General features: G+C 44.5%; 1 protein-coding gene across 14 annotated transcripts in view; it reads left to right on the top strand.

The window, feature by feature from the left end:
• Positions 1-22,891, top strand: part of THRB (thyroid hormone receptor beta) — a 444,462-nt gene that overhangs the window by 378,741 nt on the left and 42,830 nt on the right. The window contains exon 1 of one of the 14 annotated variants that reach the window (XM_055566914.1): positions 10,116-10,786. The exons of the other annotated variants lie outside the window; for them this stretch is intronic. Coding sequence (XP_055422889.1) covers positions 10,459-10,786 — 328 coding nt within the window. The 5' untranslated portion in view covers positions 10,116-10,458. Of the gene's footprint in view, positions 1-10,115; positions 10,787-22,891 lie in introns of those variants that run through there. 14 annotated transcript variants of the gene reach the window in all.

The following is a 22,891-nucleotide window of genomic DNA, read 5'->3' as shown; positions in this document are numbered from 1 at the left end:
GGACGATGGTCAGAGATTTGGACCCTGCTGAGGTCACCTAGTGAGAACACACCCAGTTAGAAGGGTTGGGATAAACCAAAGGGAAAGCCAATTTTAAAGGCAGACAGAGGAGCGATCTCTTGAAGAAGGCTGGGACGAATCAGCCAGAGGGGGAGGAGGTAGATGAGAAAGGTATCGTGTAGTAGAAGTTTCTGGAACACCATCAGCAGGTGTGGCTGTGGAGGCAGGCGAAAGCAGGTACAACAGTAGTCTGTCCAGAGACCCAGAGATACTGGAAGTCATGCTGCTTAGGAGAGTCCCAGGGGCAACGATGAAGTGCTGTTATTCTAGCAGTGACTGGCTAGCCAAACCCAAAGTGGAGGCTAGGAAAGCGGAGTGTGGCCGGCCGCACAGAGCACACCGTTCCTCCTGGGCTCATTAGACCAGAAAAGGCTAGGAAAGCGGAGTGTGGCCGGCCGCACAGAGCACACCGTTCCTCCTGGCTCATTAGACCAGAAAAGGTTAGGAAAGCGGAGTGTGGCTGGCCGCACAGAGCACACCATTCCTCCTGGGCTCATTAGACCAGAAAAGGTTGCAGATTAAGGACAAAGCCAAGACACCAGCCAGGGCATCAGGAAGCAGAAACAAAGAAAAGGCGCTCTGAAAATCCAGGGTCCAGGAGACAGCCGGTGAGCCTGGAAAAGTCGGCAGAGACCAAGCTGATGGACCACTTGAGCCTTCCTGGAGGGCAGTGGCTCTCAGCCTTTAGCCGGGATCAGAATCCCCAGGAGGGCTTATCTACACCCCCACTGCTGGCCTCGACCGAATTTCTCTTAATGCTTCTGGGGTGGTCTGGCAAATTCGCATTTCTGAGAGGCTCCAGGGGATGGCAATGCTGCTGGTTCAGGATCCATATTTTAAGAACCACTGACTTAAGGATTTTGGAGTCTATTTTTTAATCTTTGTGGAACTTCAAAGGACTGTTTTCTTTGACTTGTTCATCGCATAAATTGACCTATTTCATCTAGTTAAAAAATTGCTATAACTGAGTTGGTGGTATCTTTGGCATGAATGTGCTGGGCAACCGTTCCATCTTCATGAAATAAAACTTGCAGCCTTCAAACCATAGATCTGGAAAGACTGGCCAAATAAGGAGGCCACCAGGAATGTCTTAATGAGAGCCTCCTCCTTGGAAATCCTACAGTTCAAGTATTAGGCTGCTTCCATCAGCTTGGGTCCCGAGTCCCAGGTTCCTACTGCAGTGTTCTCATCACAGCTGTCTCTTTTCCATTGCACCAGGTCAGAATCCATTCTATTTGTGCTAGGAAGCCACATTGCCAATTTTTCAAGCACATTTTTGTAAAAACAAATTCTGCTTGGTGATGGATTGTGCCCCAAAGCCCCCGCTTCCCTCAAGTATCCTTCATAGAGCCATCACGGGCTGTAAGTATCAAAAAGTTTTTATTAATCATTAAAGGAGAAAAATTAGAAAGGAATTCAGAATACAAGAAGTTTTAAAGAGAAGGACTTTGAGTTTCTTACTCCTCAAAATATCAAAACAGACTCAATCCCAGAGCTCCAAGGCTTGTGTGGCCCCTGGGGATCTGCACTTCCTGGGTCCAGCCTGCTCTGTCTGGCCAGGAGTTTTCTTCTTTGGTACAACTGAGAGAAAAGGACACTCACCTTTGGAAGCTTCCCAGGCTCCTCCTCTCTGTCTTTAGTCTGTAATCTGAGAAAAAAAAAAATCCATTCTTCCCAGTGATAAATCCTGCAAACAGTCTCATCTCTTGCATATCTTCAACAGAACAGACTTCTGTATATCTCAACATATATTTCACGGAACACTTGGAACCAATGTTACGAGATATACAATGAGGACTTACCTGGCAGTCCGGTGGTTGAGAATCTGCCTTCCAATGCAAAAGATGCAGGTTCAATTCCTGGTCGTGGGACTATGATCCCACATGCCTGGGGACAACTAAGCCCACACCTGAAGAGAATTCCACACATCTCAATGAAAGATCCTGTATACTGCAGCTAAGACCTACCTGATGCAGCCAAATAAATAAATAAAAACAAGATGCACAGGGTTTTATGACCAGGTGTGTTCAGAAAATGCTGAGTTACACAAAGTTCAACAATTAACTTGGGTGAATCTTCAAGAGAAGGATTTATAGTTTCCCTAACTCACCTTGACCATAGAGCCCGTTTTTATTGCTTTTTCTTCAAAGCATCTCTTGGGACTGATTTTTGGACCACTTTGGGAACACCATCTGAATGCTGCTCCAGCAGCCATGGCATTCATTTAATAAGGATCCCAGACATACAGTAGCCAAGGGGAGAGTGCTTCACGCCAGTGAACACATCTAGGACTGAGGAAGTAGCATTTCCAACATGGTCAGCTTGGCATGGTCCTACAAGGTTTCAGATCATTTAGTAGAAGTAGGAAGGAGAGAGAGTCCATCCCAGGCTTGGGATGAATCTCCCTAATTCCTTCTTTCCCTTTAGGGCATGTTTGTTCTTGTTTGTTTTGAGCCTAAAGCACTATTGGAGAAGGAAATGGCAACCCACTCCAGTATTCTTGCCTGGAGAATCCCACGGACAGCCAGGCTACAGTCCATGCGATCACAAAGAGTCAAACACGACTAAGCAACTAACACACACAAAGCACTATAGTCAGTTGGGAAAATAAAGGTGCCCCTGGCATAGGAGACCTACTGTGCACAGAGCAGGGGTGGGTTCTGGTCCCCAGGACTACCACCTGCTATGTGACAGAAGTCAGTTTATCCTCTGGAACTGTTCCCTCACGAGTCAAATAAAACACACGTGGAATGCAAAGCTCAGAAGTTCTAGTTGTCATTTCCTTGGATTCTGGGGAAGCCTCCATCATTTCCCAGCTGTCTGCAGGAGGGAAAGCACTTGACGATAGAGTGATCCTGGGCTTCCCTGGTGGCTCAGTGGTAGAGAATCCACCTGCCAATGCAGGAGACAGGTTCGATCCCTGATCCAGGAAGATCCCACGTGCCATGGAGCAACGAAACCCATGCACCTCAAGTATTGAGCCTGTGCGCTAGAGCCCGGGAACTGCAACCACTGAGCCCACATGATGCAACTACGGAATCCCATGCACCCTAGAGCCTGTGCTCTGCAAGAGAAGCCACTGCAATGAGAAGCCCGTAGCCTCCACTCGCCGCAACTCAAGAAAAGCCCGAGCAGCAATGAAGACTCAGTGCTGCCAAAATTAAAATAAAGAAAAAATTACTAAAAAAAAAAAAAAAAAATTGTCCAATGTGCCCAGAGCTTGCCTTGCTCTCGTCTCTGGAGTTGAACTAACTTGGAATCTTTTTCAAAGAGGAATTCCTTGGCAGTGCAGGAGATGCAGCGCTTCCACTGCCTGGAGCCCAGGGTTCAATCCCTCCTCTGGGAACTAAAATCCCACAAGCCGCATGGTACGCCCCAAAACAAACAAAGTAAAAAAATAAGTAAAAATTGGAAAAAATAATTTAAAAAGTAAAATGGTATCTCATTTGTTTTAAAAAAGAGAGGAACAAGTCAGAATATCCCACACATCAAAAGATGAACAAAGCATGTTCAAAAAAATTGTTTGCATCCCTTTTATTTCCCCTAAATATGTAAATATGTCCCCTAACTTTTAACTACACTCAGCACTTGGATAGTGAGAGCTGAATGCCCACTCCCTTATATCTACAGAGGGATCTTTCCTCAATTTGGGTGGCTCCTTCAGAGGGCAAGCGATGTCCCTACCCTTTTTACAACCTCTCTTGGAGCAGAGATGTTTGGGAGTGATGACACCCATTTATAATTCCAAACCTCCATAGAGGCAGTTTTCACATAAGCAGGTCTACCTCTAGCAGCAAAATATAAGAGTAAACTGACTCAATTTGAGACAGACGGATGTCTCACTGGAATTTCCAAGCCCAGGAGAGTCCATTTAGGGCACTAGGTAAACTTGCGTCTTGCTTTTGAAAATGCAGAGAGTTTTGGGTGCACTGAGTCTCCTCCAGCTTTCTTCTAACAGGTTGGACAACCGCGGTCACATAGGCGATGAGTGTCAAGAGCCTTCAGCCTGTGATGGAGTCAAGAGGTCCCTGAAATGTAGAGAAAGTGACGTGAAAGCAAAGTCCTAAGGCTGAGAAGGGCCCCACCCTGGGGAGAGACAGAGGAAGGGGGGCTTTTCAGACAGGGAGGAGCACACCGGTGCCCCTGAGTCATGCAGGCACAGGACAGCATCTGGGTTGGAGTCGACGTAGGAGAGGGTGAGACGGAGCCAGGGTGGGGAGGGGGTGACAGGAGGTGGCACATCTTGTGGCGAGGAGTTTTAATTTTATTCTGAATTTGATGAAAAGCCGCTGAAGACTTTAAGGGGGGAAGTGACGTGGTCAGGTGTGCCGTTTTTCAGATGTGACGCGTTGCTGTAGCAAGAAAGAATCGCTGCCACGGAGCAAGGCCAGTTAGGAGGCCACCCAGAGAATCCGGTGACAAGGCGGGGACAGAGAAGTGGCTGGATTGAAACGATGTTTTGGAGGCAGTACCGATGAGCTTGCTGCTGGACTGGCTGCAGGTAGTGAGGAAAAGTGAGGGTCCCAAGGGCTGGGGGCTCTGGCTGAAGCTCCCAGGTGGCAGTGGAGTGGAGATGTGAGGACTGCAGGAGGCAAGGGGGTTAGAAAGCACAGAGTTGGAGATGCCCACTTTTGCACAGTGGCGCATCAGCGGACAGCAGGACGTAGATCCTAGAGGAGACCTCCCGGCTACAGTTACACGCTGGGATCTTCCGCATGTAATTGTTATTCAAAACTATGAGAAAATAGACTCACAGAGAAAACACAGCTTTGGTTACCAAATGGGGAGAGGGATAAATTAGGAGTTTCGGATTAACAGACACACGACTGATGTATATAAAATACATAATTAACAAGGATCTACTGTATACTGCAGGGAGCTATATTCAATATCTCGTAATAACCTATAATGGAGAAGAATCTGAAAAAGGATACTTGTATATGTGTAAGCGAATCACTTTGCTGTACACTTGAAACTCATAGAACATTGTCAATCAACTATATGTCAATAAAAAATTTTAAATAAGTAAATTTTTAAAAATAAAGTTATGAGACAGGATGAGATCACCTAACGCAGAGATGGCAAACTTCTAGAGTGCCACATTCTAAATATTTTGACCAAGCCACATGGCCTCTGTCATGACGACTTCACTCTGCCATTGTAGCACAGAGTAGATTTAGAACCAGACAACACATACACAAATGAGCAAAGCTGGGTTCCAATAAACCTTTATTACAAAACAGATACAGGGCCATACTTGGTGTGCAGACCAAAGCTCATTGACTCTTGACCTAGTGACAATGTAGGCTGAGAAGAGAAAGTATTCCAAGATAGAGATAAGGCATTTCAATAATAATTATTACTATGGAGAAGGGCATGGCAACCCACTCCAATATTCTTGCCTGAAGAATCCCATGGAAAGAGGAGCCTAAGGCAGGCTACAGTCCATGGGGTCACCAAGAGTCAGACACAACTGAAGTGACTTAGCACAGCACACACATGTATAATTATATTCACTTCTACACCTGTCACTCTTTTAAGAGCTTTACTTATATTTAACTCACTTAATCTTTATGATAACCAGTGAGGTGAGTACTGTTATTTCTGTTTTACAAGTGAAAAAACTATACCCTTTATAAATAAAAAGTTGATTTCTCCTTCCCAAGGGGGGAAAAAAATAACCCAGAGGTTGACAGTCTAGGCTCATATGACAATCCTCAGCAATGTAAACTACTTCCAGTTCATTCCTTCACCAGCCCCAGAGTATGACTCTTATCCTCATGGACCAAAATGGTGGCTAGGGTTCCAGACATCACATATACATTGCAGGCAGCAGGAAGAAGGAGCAAAGGAGAAGAAGGAAAATGCATGCAGCAGTTGTTACGTTAAGTTGTCTTTTATGTTCCCGGGAATCTGCCTTACAGTATGTCTTCTTTTACATCTCGTTGGCCAGAAGTTAATCACACAGATGCCTGCACATGCAAGAGAGACCGAGAAACAAAGACCATGTGCCCAACTAAAATTTAGAGGCTCTTTTACTAAAGCAGAAGAAGAGCAAGCACTAGAGTAGAGGCTCGAAGTCTCTCATACCCCTGCCTCCATTGTTGGAGTTCCATGGGCTTCCCAAACGCCAGCTCACGGGTCATCTTTTCTGCAAGCCATCCACAGCCCCCGAGCAAATACTTCCTGTGTTCCCTGTCACCACACTTCCTTAGATTTACTTTGTCCTGGTGTATCTCCTTGATCCATTTCCTCTACATGACCAAATGACTCAAGGGCAGCGAGGCCAGCTTGAGATAGGGAAGGTAAACTTTGAGAAACAAAAGGAAATACACAGTGAAGCTGCCAATGAAGAAAAAGAATGAGTCTTCAGGACACCCCGGTCCCTGTTGAGGAGCTGGGCTCAGACAGTTCTCCAAGTTCACTGTGTGCGTGCCCAGTCACTTCAGCCATTTTCAGCTCTTTGCGACCCTGTGGACTGTAGCCCACCGGGATCCTCTGTCCATGGGATTCTCCAGGCAAGAATACTGGGGTGGGTTTTCATGCCCTCCTCCAGGGGATCTTCCCAATCTGGGAATCGAACTCGTGTCTGCCTGTGTCTCCTGTACTGCAGGCAGATTCTTTACCCACTGAGCTACCTGGGAAGCCTGACTTCACTGCCTGTGAATTAATCTGGGAAAACTTGAAAAAGTCATCACAATCAGGTTCTAGCCCATATTGATTAAATCACAATTTCTGAGGATGACACTTGAGCGCTGGTGTTTTTAAAGTTTGTGGGTGATTCCAATGTGCAGCCTTCTTTGAGAGTGAACACAGCTGAAGACAGAAGAAAGACCCAAAGAGAGAAAAAGTCTCCTCCTTCAGAGTTCTTGAGGGTTTGCTGTTTACCTACCAGTTTCCCCAGCAAGGTCATTAGTCTTGTCCCTTTACGTTATTTCCTAAAGGACAAAGGTGCACTTAGATAATAAATTATTATTGATTGAAACACTTCTAATAAGAATCATGAAAGCCCTCCTGAGTTTATTTCAGGCCGTTTGATGCTCTGTGAGTCAAATAACTCGTAAGCTTCTCTCTCAGTAACTAAATTAGACTCGTCAGCCAGGGAAATAAGAGAGCAGACTTGCTGAAGCTCACCTCGTTCATGACATATAATATGTTTAAATTGCTTTGTTGACTTCACAAAAAGACAGGCTGGATCGATCACGAGTGGCAGCGCTAAGATTGCCTCTGTCAGGGATGAGGGACTGTATTTCAACTTGAACTCCATTTCCAGCTCCTAGTCATCAGTTTCAGACATTCACTCGAAGAGTAACCCCACTTGGTACAAGAAGAAAGCATCATTTCAGAAAAGTCTGGTTCTATATTTTTCAAAAGATAAGAGTAAGTGAAGAACCCGTTTAAACATGTCTTGAAACTTTTTTTCTGTTCAAAGATTTCTGGGAGAATTCAGGATTGTTTTAACTCCATCCAAATGCTGTTGAGAATTTAGAGGGGGAAAAACTTGTTCAGGAATTGTTCTGTCTTTCTTTGCTGCAGTATGCAGATCAGTTTTGAGGCAGAAGAAAACTCTGATTTTTCAAACACATTTAGAGATCTTGGAAAAATGTTTAGAAGTGTTCCTTTGTAATGAAATTTGAGATTCTGGCTTGAGTTGGTACTGTTACTGGTGAAAAGCAAGGAATGGCTTGGACTTGCGCCTCCAATGAACTAGAAAGGGAGCCAGGAAATGCGCTGGGCAAAACTGCAGAACTGGATGGTTTTGACATGCAGCTTCCAACCAGAAAAGGAGGCCTTGGGACTGTGTATTTGCCAGGAAAGAAAACTGCTTTATTGAAAGGTTAATTTTCAGATTAGTTTTGGGAAATTTGAGATAAATACACGAGATCAGACAAAGAAACATAAGGCCTGGATCCTTTTTCCTGGGGTTTTCAGAAAATAGTCATTGCTTCCAGTGAAATGTTTTGACATTTTCAGTAGGGAGAAAATGTTAATTGTAATGTTGTGTGTATGTGTTCTTAAAAACACTTGGGAATAAATCTTTTATTTGTTTGAAGAGTAATCAGAGAGTGAAAACACTGTTAAGATGTTAGCTGCATTCCTTATTCCTTATGGTAACGCCTGTGCTCTCTGCTGCTGCGGCTAAGTCACTTCAGTCGTGTCCGACTCTGTGCGACCCCATAGACGGCAGCCCACCAGGCTCCCCCGTCCCTGGGATTCTCCAGGCAAGAACACTGGAGTGGGTTGCCATTTCCTTCTCCAATGCATGAAAGTGAAAAGTGAAAGTGAAGTCGCTCAGTCATGTCTGACTCTTAGCGACCCCATGGACTGCAGCCTTCCAGGCTCCTCCGTCCATGGGATTTTCCAGGCAAGAGTACTGGAGTGGGGTGCCATTGCCTTCTCCTAGGATGTTGGAATTCATTTTCTGGGTTCAAATGTAACAATTTGAAGAACATTCCTTTCCTTGTTCAGTTGCAATTTTTTGAGGAGTCTTATCACTGAACATCCACCCAGGAGCCTGTCTGCCTGGGTTTCTTCCCTCATCTTGTCTCATCTGTTGCTTGTTTTCTAATTTTTCATCTTCTTCCCTGAATCCATGTCACCTTTACTTCATGCATAAAATCATCAGCTCTTACAGACTCTTGACAGTGGTCCGCTTGACTCTGTGTTGAAAACACCTGCTATTAAGCTACTTGGTGACAGGGCCCATCAACACCTCTGCTCCCACCCGCTCCTTGCTTTGTATGGAACAGATACCCTATAGATGTTTGTTGAATGCCTGTAATATCCTCCTTTCTCTGGTCCTATGTCCCTGCCCAAAATTCCACATTGCATTATGTCCAAAGTGGAAGTGTTAAAATGGAACATTGCAACATCACATTGCCTGTGGACCCTGAGGAGGGAAATACCAAGAGGTCACCCATTCAGGGACTAACAGGATCCCAAGTGTACACATTACCTCCTGGGGCCAGCCCTCCCAACTAAGTCTTCCCAAGAAAAAGAACCTCCAACTACGAAGAAAGCAGCTTGCACCCTTCCTGAATCGTGATCTAGAACACAGGTGCTCACTGCCGTCCACATGGAGAAAACACCATCGGTCATCTTTGTAGCAGGTTTTTTATCTCTAACTTGGTATTTGTTTGTGTCTTAAATGGCGGTTCTCCTAGAAAATGCCTCTCCCTTTTGGATCACTATCTTTAAATGTCAAGTGCATGACTACTACTTAAATCACAGTTTTAAGCTCAAAGATCATCTCAAAAGCAGAACTGAATGAGAATGAAATGATAGTTGTACATTCTGAAAAAGAATGGATATGTGTATCTGTGCAACTGAATCACTTTGCCGTACACCTGAAACTAACACTGCAGTATAAATCAACGATGCTCCAATATGAAGTAAAAATTGAATTAAAAAAAAATAAAAACTGGTAGCAAGCGTACTATAAAAAGCATCCCCCCAGGATCAGAAGGGGGACACTGCTCTTCCAGAGGGGTGCTCTGCACACCAGGTGTGACACACACTTCCCCCTTGTGCGCTTACCAACACAACCAAGGCAAAATGAGCAGAGCGAAGTTCAGCTCCAGGCCGCATGTCGATTAGGCTAATGATGTAGAAAATCACCAGGGGCAAGGAGCAGGACCGAGCTCACAAACGCCAGCGGTGCTCTCAGATGGGCCTTGTGTGGAGTCTTGTAAAGACCCGTGGGCCCCCTGTGTCCTTCTTCCTGCCTTGGAAGCCGGTGGTTGACGTTCAACAACAGATGTAACCTCTAACGTTTGTGTGACTAGATTAATGTTCCGGAGTCATCAGGCTCGTTACGGCTGGATTTTCTCTGGTCCCTGCTAATAAACTAGATATTGATTTTCGGATTTTCTGTGTATCCAAGGATAGACTCTAAGATGTCTTTATAATGTTTCATGCTTAAGTTGTCAACCAAAATGACATAACAATGAGTAATCATTTTCTAATCATGTGGAAAGGAGTTAAAAACAGCATATAAAATGGATCTTCCCAGCCTCAGAGCCACAGACACGTCCTGGCTGTTGGTCCTCCAGCCGGGCAGAGGTCATGCCTACCTGCCTGCCATCTTTTCTGGGAATTAGGTGCGTTCACAGCTTAAGACCTTTGATAGTCAGAAATCTGCTTTTCAACATGTTTGAATGGCAGCAGAGCTCCAAAGACACTTCCACCTAAATAGGATTTTAGCACATCAGGTGCCGTGGCAAAGTACAGCAGGCTGGGTTGCCGTGTGGCTGGTGTTTATTCATCTCGGCTTCTCCCTTCATGTGTATGTATGTACGCTTCTCGCCGTATATGCCCGGCACGCGGGGTGTATGGGCTGGGGACTGCATCCATAGAGTGTGTGTATATGTAAAGTAGAAACAGAGCCCGGGCACCAAAATGAACTTCTGTGTGCAAGAACTCTACGAAGTACACCCAGCTGCCGGCAGCAACTGCTACATGCAGGCCACTGATTATTACGCGTATTTCGAAGATAGTCCAGGTTATAGCGGTTGCAACGCTCAGGCTGTGCCCAGTAAGAACATATATATGGAACAGGCCTGGGCAGTGAATCAGCCTCATACCTGTAGTTACCCTGGAAACATGCTGAAAAGCAGGGACTCGGACTTGGACATGGCCCTGAATCAATACAGCCAACCTGAATATTTCACTGAAGAAAAGCCTACTTTTTCTCAAGTGCAGTCGCCATCGTACTCTCAGAAAAAAGGTAGGGACCATTTTCCTTCCGTTTGATCCAAGTTTCCGTGTTTGTCTCTGGGGTGTTTTAAAGGGACCTTTTGCATCCGCTTTGTCAAATCTTTGACTTTGAACGCTGAACGTTTGAAATTAAAAATAGCAGGAAAGAGAGGTTGCTAAGTGATCAAAAGGGGTCCTTGAACGACAAAGATTTCCAAGCACTTTTTTCTTCCAGTATGCAAGCTGGATGGAGCTGGTTTGTTAGGCTGTGATTTTATTATCTGTATAGCGTGTGTGCACGCGTGTGCGTGCACACTGCCCACAGGGAATACTGTCAGCTTCTTTGCTAAAGAAAATACGTTAAGGCTTCCCCCCTGGTGGACTGGCACTGTTGCATTTGAAACGGGATCATTCTCCTCGGCTCTGGTTCAGATTAAAAACTCATTTGACTTTTTCTTGGCACTTTATATTGAAAGTTTATTTTAGGTAAGTAGTAAAATATTTTCACTATTTTTTTTACCATATTATAACGTTGAGATGTTGGGATTTGTAAGTGTTCTTTTTAATATATTTACTTATCCACGTAAACTGTAAAGAATCTACTTGTAATCATAACTAACTGTAAGAATATAAAACTCATTAAGAAACTGATACACTTTACCTTGCCATCATGTGCCTAAAGGTGGACGTGTTTGCCATCATGTCAAATAAACTCTGCACGAAAGAGAATGAAATAGCCTTCAAAATATCCAATATTCAAACAAGTGCAATATCCATTTAACAGACGCTGCAGCTTTCCGATACTGCTTAATTTTCTATCAGTAGAACCTATCTCGTATTACCAAAAGCTAAAATAAAAGAGGCAAACTGGTAGTACTCAAGAAACTTAAAAGCAGTTGCCAGATAGAAATGCTTTTGAAAATAGCTTAAATTCTACTGCAAATATGCCAGAAACTCTTTTTTTTTTCCTGTGTACAATCCACAGGATATTTCAGTGGAAACCAAATTTATAGGTCTTCATAATTTGCAAGAATATAATGCCCTCTGATCTTCAAAGATGAATTTCTCCATGAAATTACCTTAAAACATAAGATAACTTGATTGTGGATCCTATAAAAATTTTATTTGCCTTCCTTAATATGTGTCCACAATTAAAAGTAGCCCGTTTAAACAAAAATTTAAAAAACAACACCCCATTTAGTTTTTACCATATGCTGTGTTTTTATTCTCTGTGTTATCCTGTAATATCCAGATACGAAGGAAATTGAAGCATAAAACATTTTCAGAGTCATTCATCTGCATTTTCATTTAGTTTCATATTTCTCTTGAAAGGCATCAGAAATTCTCACTTATTACAAGGGACACTGCATGTAAGTCCCCTAATGGGAATTTTGAGATAGACTGCGTGCTATTTCACTTAATATTATACTTATAAGTAATTTATCTTTGAAAAGCAGTTAACACTGTTTCATTAGGCATGCCTGGAGATATGCTTTTCTCATGCTGTAGGATCTCAAGAAAATATTGGTTTGTCTCTATATCTGGGCATTCTACTATTATTAAAAACTCTTGCAAAACTTTGTAGGCTTTTACTCTTTTTTTGTTTTATCTTTTCACTGCATTTTCTTCCACCAGTGCTGGAGAATATTTGCTTGTAAAATGCTAAACCAATGATTCTTTACCAATTAACTTGACGCATGAACTAGAGGCTGAGACATCATATGCATATATTGATGTAATTTCTCAAAGCCATATGCCATTGAAAGGCCACTGCCACCTGCCAAACTCACTAAATCAAAGCAGGCAAATATTCTTAAATGCACCATTATTTACTGTTACAAGTCTTTAAGTAAATCCCAGTAAAACTAAACCCAGCTGTTAACTGTCTCTTAGGACAAAAGGTCAGACCCAACACGTTTATCCATATTGATCCATTATTGATTTTTGTTGTTGTTGGAGAACATCAGTCATATCTCCTTAAGGCAAAATTAAGACTATAAACAGGTGTTCAGTGGGGCAGGCCTCATTATTCCAATTGGATTTTTATCTATTTTCATGAAATTCATAATTGCTTCATCTGTGCTTGTTGCTGTCACAACAGCTTTATAAACTCTTCAATAATGCAGTTGTCTTAACTTTTTCACAATTTGTTTAAGGATGACTTATTCTCTAGCCTTTAATTGGAGTTTTCTAGTATGTAGAAAATGATCGTCATCTTGTAAAAAAAAAAAAAAGTGTGTTATAAGTACACATAGATGAAATAAAGGAAGGCTGCAGAACCCAGTGACAAGACTGATTATTTCAATAATAGACTTTAGAATGACTTAGTTCCCTTTGCATTGTTTTCTCTGTCTTTACATGTATAAAATAGCCAAGGGGGGAAAATGTTATCAAGCTCCTGAAGCACTGAGAATGTGAATTAATGAAGAGTTAGAATACAGTTCACTAAATGAAATTTAAAATAAAACTTTAAGAAGGGGAGTAAGTAATTTTCACGCTGCGAGGGCTGAGATCCATAGTATGCATTTACTTTTACCTAGATGAATCTACTTTTCATATAGTATATGAAAACACATTTTCAATTTTTGAAAGTTAGGGACAAATCAAAAGAACTCGAGCAATCACTAAGAAGATACAGCTCCCTACTTCTTATCTTTCAAGGAGCCTAGGCATGGTTTGTTATGTCAACATCAGCCAACAGAGCCGGTTCTGCCCCACACTTTCTTCCTAGTCCCAACTCAGAAGAAATAGGAGGAGCACATTTAGAAACCAGACAAAGGGAAGGGAAATTGGCAGGCAGGGTGCTGTGTCTTCTCCTTTGTGGCCGAGGTTTCAGCAGAGCTAAAAGTCAATTTTTTTTTTTTTTTTTTTTTTTTTGGCATGGGGTGCTGGCTGTTTCCACCAGAAATTCCAGTTACATTCCAGAGTCCCCAAAGAGCTTGAGTCTGGCCGCTCTGCGGGCAGCTTGGCTGGTCCGCCTCTGGGTCTGCTTCAACAGACTCCTTCCTCGCACTGTGTGTGTCCTATGCGACTCACCTCCCCTGGGTTCCCTGCTTGACATCCTCCGTGCCATCTTTGCAAGATCTGCACATCCAAAACGCAGCTAGTGTGTTTGCATCAAGTTGGTTATCATGTCCAAGAGCATAAGAATTTCCTAGATTTGAACCAGGATCAAGGAGATGTGTGTGTGTGTCCTGTTTCATTTGGGGGTTGGACTGCACGTGTACTTGTTCAACAGCTGCCTTCTTACTATCACAGAAAAAGACTTCATACCTGAAAGCAACACCTTCACACAGAGCCGTCGTTTCTGAATCTGTTTCCATTGCCACTCTGCCTCTAGTCAGGAATCTAACTTTTTTTTTTTTTCCATGTTCTCTAGCTCTGTTGCCTGTGTGTGAGTAATTGTGTAGATATTAGAAATGGAAATGAAATGGTAGGTAGAGGATGTTTGAAATGGTCCACATCAAAGAACATTGGATTAAAAACAAGAGTTAAGCCGTAAAGAAATCCTAATTAGAATTTCCTTGTTGTTTAGTTGCTAAGTCGACTAAACATGGACTGTAGCCTGCCAGGCTCCTCTGTCCATGGGATTTCCCAGGCAAGAATACTGGAGTGGGCTGCCATTTCCTCCTCCAGGGGGTCTTTCTGACCTAGGGATGGGACTCACATCTCCTGAGTTGGCAGCAAATTCTTAACCACTGAGCCCCTTGGGAAGCCACAATTAGAATTTCCTTAGCGTCTGTTAAGGTTGAAGGATTGCTATACAGTAGAATTGAGGATATTTAGGCTCCAGAGTCTGCCCTGGGAAAAAAAAAAAAAAGTTACATGAGACACAAGTACCCTTAAACCCCAGAATGGCACCCAGTCCAGGGAGAGGCAGGCACAAAAGGAAACAAAGAAAGGGAAGATTTATGGTCAGTCCACCCCATGAACCAAGTGCTGCAGGCTCATGCCTTGACAGTGGAATCCTTAAGAGATCAGTGCACGTGCAGATCTTTCTGCAGTGCTTATATAATTGTAGGCATGCTGGTACCAGTCAGGATTTCCACTTGGGTACCACCACCCACATGCTGCGAAGCGTCGACACCACTCCAGAAAATAATAGGAATTTTTTCTTTTTTAATACGAAACACCTTTGCTGTTTAACAGGTTAAATGAAAGTGCCTCTCAGCACCCAGAAATGCAAGTGAAGGAAGGAACAACAGTCGTTTCCAAAGTAAGCCCAAGTGCTGAGGAAAGCTGGAGCCTGCCCTTCTGTCTTCTCTTTCCTGAGATTCAGAGGTCTGTCTCATCAGAGGCATGTCCTTCAGGGATTTCACTGGGTGCCCTCAGGCATCCGCTGCCTCTGCTCGAGGTGACAGTCATACCAGGAGTCCAAGGTCTTATGAGACACTGACGTCAGGGGCTGGCAGGCGGGGGAAGGAGTGTTGCAGCTGTGTACTCGCTGCGCGCGGGCTTCGCGTCCACCGGGTCTCATCCCTTCATGAAATCGTCCAGGTAGACTGTTTTTTCTCAGCTCCCGGCATTGAGGGGCATTCAGCCTGAGGCCCAGTGGCCTCCCACTCTGCTCTGGGCCAGCTTTTAGGGCCCGACTCCTCCTCCTAAAGCACCGGGGACCTGCCTTCTGCCGTGTCCACGCCCTGGTGGCCGCGGCCGTCCTTGGGTCCAGGCTCCTCTCAGGCCCGAGAGGGTTTCCTCAGCCCACGCTCCCGGGGCGGTGCTTCCGGCCCGCCGCGCGCAGACGCTTGCTGCCGCGCCGCCCCGTCTCCGCGTGTCCCCCCTTCTCCCCCGAAGCCTCTCTTGCGGTCCCCCGCCCTCTCCACCCTCCACAGGCCCCTCCGCAAGCTGTCAGACCCTCTCCGTGACCTGCCGGACCAGACACGCACTCCGCCAACTCTCCGCGGCCCTGAGGCGCTCCCTCGGGACTGGCCCCTGTGCGTCCTCCCACACCCGCTGTTCCAGAAAGCTCGCTGGCTTCCTCACGCCCCACCCCTGAACCGATGATGCTGTTCTCGCAGCGGCCCGCTGCCAGCCACACCCTGGCTTCACCCTGCGCGCCTCCGCCGCCTCCCCTCGGGTCAGGACCCACCTCACAGCCTGCAGCCTTTGAGCTTTAACCAGCCCCGCGTTCTCTCCCAAAGGCCCGCTCCCCACCGGCCTTGACTTCCCAGACAGGCATCCCTTGCTTAGTACAGAAGTGCTGAATCATTGGCGTAAGTCACCTTTTTGGGGAAGAAAATAAGTGATAGATAATAAGCATCATCTTTCTAAATTCCATATATATGCGTTAGTATACTGTATTGGTGTCTTTCTTTCTGGCTTACTTCACTCTGTATAATAGGCTCCAGTTTCATCCACCGTATTAGAACTGATTCAAATGTGTTCTTTTTAATGGCTGAGTAATACTCCATTGTGTATATCTACCACAGCTTTCTTATCAGTTCGTCTGCTGATGGACATCAAGGTTGCTTCCATGGCCTGGCTTTTATAAACAGTGCTGCGATGAACCTTGGGGTACACATGCCTCTTTCAATTCTGGTTTCCTCGATAACCCTTTATGCAAGAGAGCAAAAGAGGCACAGATGTATAGAACAGACTCTGTGGGAGAGGGAGAGGGTGGGATGATTTTGGAGAATGGCATTAAAACAGGTATAATATCATATATGAAATGAATCGCCAGTCCAGGTTCAATACATGATACAGGATGCTTGGGGCTGGTGCACTGGGATGACCCAGAGGGATGGTATGGGGAGGGAGGTGGTAGGGGGGGTTCAGGATGGGGAACACGTGTACACCCGTGGCGGATTCATGTTGATGTATGGCAAAACCAATACAATATTGTAAAGTAAGTAGCCTCCAATTAAATAAATTTCTATATATAAAAAAAATAATGAGTATCAGACTAGAGTTTCCCATCTTGGCATGCAGGATGACTTTTGAGGCCGGCTCCTGTCTGTCGTGTGGCTGTCCTGCGCCTCGTGGGACGTTTAGCAGCGTCCCTGGCCTCCAGGCACCAGATGCCGATAGCCCAGTCGCGGCAACAGCAGTGTCTCCAGACGTTGCCAGGTGTCCCCTTGGGGGTGAAACCGCCCCAGTTGAGAACCACTGCCTTGAAAGAACTGAATATTTAGAAAACATCTGAAAGAAAGGGTATATGGTAAAGGTTCTTTTTTGTCATGTGAAATAGGAAAAGCCTCCTCAGCTTTCAAATGGAAAAGTTTAGATTTGTGAGTATTGAGTCAGTTCAAAATGGAGTACACTTGAACATCCATTTACATGTATACCTGCAACATGCTGCTTACACATGTGTGTTAGAGACAGTCCGCGTGGTCTGGACTGCGTTCCTTCCATCAGGTAAGCTTGTTTAGGTCAGCTCTGTGTAGACATAAGCACCCCCTCTCTTTTCCACTCCATGACTACAGGGGTGACCTCAGGGAGACCAGTGAAGCTTAGAACAAGGATGCCATCCTGATGCCAAACCCAGCTGCCCCTTCCTTTATGAGACATCAGACTAAAGAGCTGCTAGCCTGCATTCTTAGATCTAGGCCTTGACTCTCATTCTGAAGGGCATTCAGATAAGGAAAAGGCACCCATTTTCCTCAGCCCTGCAGGGCATGAAATAACTATGGTTGCTCCTGGGGAAGCCCAATACCATAAACTGACTCTCAGAGCAAAGCCAGAGATCAGAGGCAGCCACTATGCCCGTTTCTGATGACCTTTTCTGCTGCCTCCTTTCCCTGTTCTCCTAAAACACTTTACCTTCCTGCTTTCTAACCAATCACCTCTTTAAAAAGAGGAAAAGATTGGGGATTCCCTGGCGGTCCAGTGGTGAGGACGCAGCACTTTCGCTGCTGTGACCCGGGTTCAATCCCTGCTCAGGGCTAGGGTCAGGATTAGGGTTAAGCTCTCACAAGCCGTGAGGCACAGCCAAAAATAAAATATTTAAAAATCTAAAATTAAATAAAATGGGAAGTGATCTCATTAGTACCAGAGTTCTGAAACGCCAGTGCCCGTAAGAACCAAAGAGCCGATGTCAGTAACTGAGAGACACAGTTGTTCCGTAAAGACAACCCAGTTTAAATTTTTTAACCATCACACACATTGTTTACATGTCGCAGGATCAGAATTTTCACTTCCATAAAGAAATGCATCATTTAACTTTTCTTGAATTACTTGTGTCTTCCCACTTTGGCCAAAGATAAAAATTCTGTGAAATATTTCTTTACTCATCAAAAGACGATGCAAGACTAGACCCAAGTGGCCGCTGACATTGGCCTCCCTCTGGGAGGGGTGCTGACTGCAGACAGCCAGGGGGTCTCTCTGTTAGGAGGGGGGCTGCCTTACTGGTGCTCTGGGCGGATTTGGGCTCAGTACGCCAGATCTTCCCATTTTTCACACGAAGCTACATTTTATGTTAAATCCTGGTTTTTAAAATTGGCTGAGATTTTTAAACACTCTGAAAGCCAAACAGTGCAGACTTCTAGTGTATGTATCCTTTTGGTTAACATTTTGACTGACTCATTATACCAGTCTTTTCCCTTTCTTCGTGATTTGCATCTTCAAGTGGTTTAGCTCTAATTGTAGATTGAAAGGTTGTGTCAGCTCCTGAGGGTTGGAGTCCATGGGGACTGGGAGAAGAAAGGTTAGTCAGGGACTTCTTGTGTGTAAAACTGTATTATGCCCCTTGCATGAGTCATGTCTGACTCTTCTGTGACCCTGTGGACAATAGCCCTCTGGGCTTCTCTGTCTGTGGGCTTTCTCAGGCAAGGATACTGGAGTGGGTTGCCATGCCCTTCTCCAGGGGATCTTCCCAACTCAGGAGTTGAACCTGCATCTCCTGGATTGCAGGTAGATTCTTTTACCACAGAGCCATCTGGGAAATCTGTATCATGCCCTAGCCTCGTCCTAAAAATGATTTATTTTAGTTTCAGGAACTCTTGAGTCAGAAGAAACCATCTAAACCTTGTTTTGGCCCTTTTTCTGCCTTAAGATTCCAGATAAAGGAACTCCAGAGACCCTTATGTTCATGTCCTCTCCCCTTTCTGGACTGACACCTCTGACCTGGCCTCCTTTCTGCTTCCCTCCCCTCTTCTGCCCTCTCCCTCCTGAGCTCTAGAGTTTGAAGACTTGCACCTCTTGTATCTTCACCCCAGCCAGTCGGAGGGCAGGGTGTAAAGAAAAGACACGCTGTTCTAAGGAAAGACTCCCTGAATGGGAGTATCTGGGCAGCTCTGTTGGGAACTGCAGACCTTGAAAGTTAACACTGCTTCAAGTTTGAACCCCATTCCTTACACACTGGAGCATACATGTTTGTTAAGTAAATGGATGGATGCATGAATGAATATGGTGTTTATCAAAGGGTTAAATACTAACATGATGCAAAACTTGGTGTCTAATACCAAGAATTAAACGTAACATAAATCAGGATTATTATGTTGGGAAAAAGCTAAGAGATGGACTGTTCAAGATTTTTTTTAATATATAAAGAAATAACATGATGTTGAAGGTCCTGTGGGGGGGAAAGCTTCAATCAGAAAGACCTAGCTGTGGGATAATTTGAGGAAGTTCCAGGTAAAATTGGAAGAGTGACTGAACATGCTAACAGTTTAGCTTCCTTGGGGGTATAAAAATATATTCTCATCCGATAGCTTCACCCTAACCGCTCAGGGTCCATAGCCTTAACCTCACCATGAACCAGCACCTTTCTGAATGACCCAAGGGGTTTCCCACCACCAGTGATAACTGCTGCTCCTTTCAGACTCCAGGACGGCTGTGCCAGGCAAGCGGTCTTACCTGAAAGGGAAGATGAGCAGATGGAAAACGGCCTCTGGTCTCAGCTCCCCTCTCCTTCTGCTGGGTCGGCCCTCCAAGGCAGCTGCTTCTCCTTTCCACCTACCAGCAAGGTCTGCCTTACGTTCTGTTCCTAAGGACTGTGTGTCCACCAAGGCGATGAGGGGTTTCCTTCTACTAGGGCCTGAGATGCTGTTATAATTCACTCAAAAAAGTTAGACTAGCCAGCCCTCTGCTCTTACCCATTCATTAACTAGAAACCAAGTGAATCCCACCCAATGCAAAACAAGAAGCCAGGCTTGCTGCCGGTCGCATGATTTCTGACACGAATGCACACAGCTTTCCCTTTCACATACTAAGTCCCTCTGAGAACCAAATTTTTAAAAATTAAAATCAAACTTTTAAAAACAACAGGGATAAACTTTGAAAATATTGTGCTCAGTGAAAACCAGTCATCAAAGAATACATGTGGTACAATTCCATTTATACAGAATGTCGAGAATAGGCAAATAGGTAGAAACAGAAAATACATTAGTGGTTGCTTGGAGCAGAGCAGATGGGGAGTTGAGAGGGATAGGAAGTGATTTCTAAAGGTACAGACTTTCTTAGGATGAGGATGAAAATGCTCTAAAGCTGATGACAGTGTGATTTTACAACTCTGTGAATATATTAAAAGCCGTTGAATTGTGTGTTATGTGAATTAGATCTTAAAGTTCTTAGCCAAAAAAGTTAAAAAAAAAAATGTTAGTAATATTTTAGCATGTCGATCTATTTTAGTGCAGAGTAATGCTTGGCAATTAGTCAGACTAATGCTTGGCAAGTGTTCATTAAAAAAACTCTCCTGGTCCTTTGTTGAACGAACAGACGGAGTTTGCTTTCATAATAATATCCTTGATAAAGTAACAGCACAGTTGCTTAGTCTAGGATACAGCATCTGAGGACATAAAAGCCAGGCAAAATGCATCATCCTTGGACTGTCACATGTAGTCATGGGCCTTGATTAACCCAGCTTCTTTAGCAGTCAGTCCCTTGGGACAGTTCACAGCTGCAGTGCTCAGGTGAACAGCGAGGCCTCCAGGCTGTGTTTCTCACATTTGTTTCCAGGCAGAACTCAGTACCGACACCCAGTGAGCGCGCACTCCCGGCAGCATGCATTTCCTGAGCTGGGCATATTTATCAGCCAGCATGTGGCTGCTTGGCGTGCACGAGGAAGAAAAAGGATGGAGACCCCGAGAGGGGAGAGAAGGCAGTGGTTACGCCACTAGGAGAACTGGTTACCGTGTCATGTGTCAAGTGTATTCAGTAGCCTAATGAGACTCCCCACCCACCTCTCCACTTGCTGGGATATCACTCCCGGTGACAGTTATTTAATGATGAATGATGGGCCCAGGCATAGTGACTGATGTACTGTTGCCTGTGGTGACTGTTTTGGGTAAATAAGATGGTTCTGAGTTAATATTTTGGAGAAAAGAAAGACATGGGTGGGGTGCACTAGTGTGCAACTGCTACCACTTAAGTAGATGTTTCTGTAGAGGTTTTGATGTTTTAACTACAGACATAATCACCTATTCACCCACCCTCCATGAAGATAATCTAGGAGAAATACAAGAGCAAAGCAAACCACTCTTCAGACTCACTGTCAGAACACAGAAGGCATCCATTCCACCCACACATTGAATTATCACAAGACTCCAGGGTTCCCAAGAACTTTAAAGGCCAGACAGTTCAACTTTCCACATAAATTGTTGAGCTACAGACAGGAAGAAATCTTCAGTGCCCTACTGCCAATGGCAAAGAGTAAAGCAGAAAGGTAGTGATGAGGTTGAGGGGAGGGTCCTACATCTTTCTAATTCTGCCGGGTGGCCTCCAGCCCTCCCAAGGCGTGTCCCTCAAGCCACACAGTGTCCAGTTGCACTATGATTGGTTCTCAAAGATGAGAAGGAAAAGACCTGTAGCTCTCTCTCCTTTATCTCTGCCATCTGCACTTGATCTGGCAAAATGCACATCACCTCTGGGTGTAAGAAGTCAAGATGTAGCTTCCCTATGCAGATGGAGAACAAGTATGTGAAAAGATGCTCCACATGACTAATCACCAGGGAAATGCAAATCAGAATCACAATATCACCTCACACCTGTCAGAATGACTGTCATCAAAAAGAACACAAACAACAAATGTTGGCAAGGATGTAGAGAAAAAGGAATCAATCCCTTACACTGTTGAAGGGAATGTAAATTAGCGCAGCCGCTATGGAGAATAGTATGGAGCTTTCGACAAAAAAACTAAAAATAGAACTACTATGTGTATCAGTTGATCAGTTTTGTCCAGCTCTTTGCAACCCCATAGACTGTAGCCCAGCAGGCTCCTCTGTCCGTGGGATTCACCAGTCAAGAATACTGGAGTGGGTTGCCATTCCCTTCTCCAGGAAATCTTCCTGACCCAGGGATTGAACCTCGGTCTCCTGCGTTGCAGGCAGATTCTTTACCACCTGAGCCACCAGGGAAGCCCTAGTATTTAGTAGCAGTACTGCTATATTACCTAGAAATTCCGCTCCCAGATAAATACCAGAAAAAAAGCAAAACCCTGGGGCTTTCCTGGTGGTCCAGTGGTTAAGAATCCACCTTCCAATGCAGGGGACACAGGTTTAATCTCTGGTCTGGGAACTAAGATCCCACATGCCAGGGCAAATAAGCCCACGTGCTACAACTTCTGAGCCGAAAAGAGAGAAGCCTGAGCGCTGCAACCAAGTTCCCAAGTGCTGCCGCTAAGACCCAGTGCAGCCAAATAAGTAAATAAATAATGACATTTTTAAAAAAACAGAAACCCTACTTTTAAAGTATATATGCACCTCAGTGTTCTTAGCAGCATAATTTGCAATAGCTGAGATATGGAAGCATCCTCAGTGTCTATAAACAGAGGAATGAATACAGAAAACGTGGTATATGTACACAAGGAAATATTACTCAGCCATAAAAAAAGATGAAATTTTGCCATTTGCAACAACATGGTTGGACAGCATTATGCTGAGTGAAATAAGTCCGACAGGGAAAGACAAAAATTGTATGAGATCACTTATATGTAGAATCTAAACAATACAACACACTAGTGAATATAATAAAAAAGAAACAGACTCATAGTGAACAAACTAGTGGGGAAGGGAGGAGGGACAAAATAGGGTGGGGGAGGGGGTACAAATTATTAGGTATAAGATAAGACCAATCTAGATAGCATATTGAAAAGCAGAGACATTACTTTGCCAACAAAGGTCCATCTAGTAAAGGCTATGGTTTTTCCAGTGGTCATGAATGGATGTGAGAGTTGGACTGTGAAGAAAGCTGAGCGCCGAAG

Source organism: Bubalus kerabau, chromosome 2 (genome assembly GCF_029407905.1).
Source record: "Bubalus kerabau isolate K-KA32 ecotype Philippines breed swamp buffalo chromosome 2, PCC_UOA_SB_1v2, whole genome shotgun sequence".
NCBI lineage: Eukaryota > Metazoa > Chordata > Mammalia > Artiodactyla > Bovidae > Bubalus > Bubalus kerabau.
The sequence above is the reverse complement of the archived record's forward strand: the minus strand, read 5'-3'. Positions and strand labels throughout refer to the sequence as shown.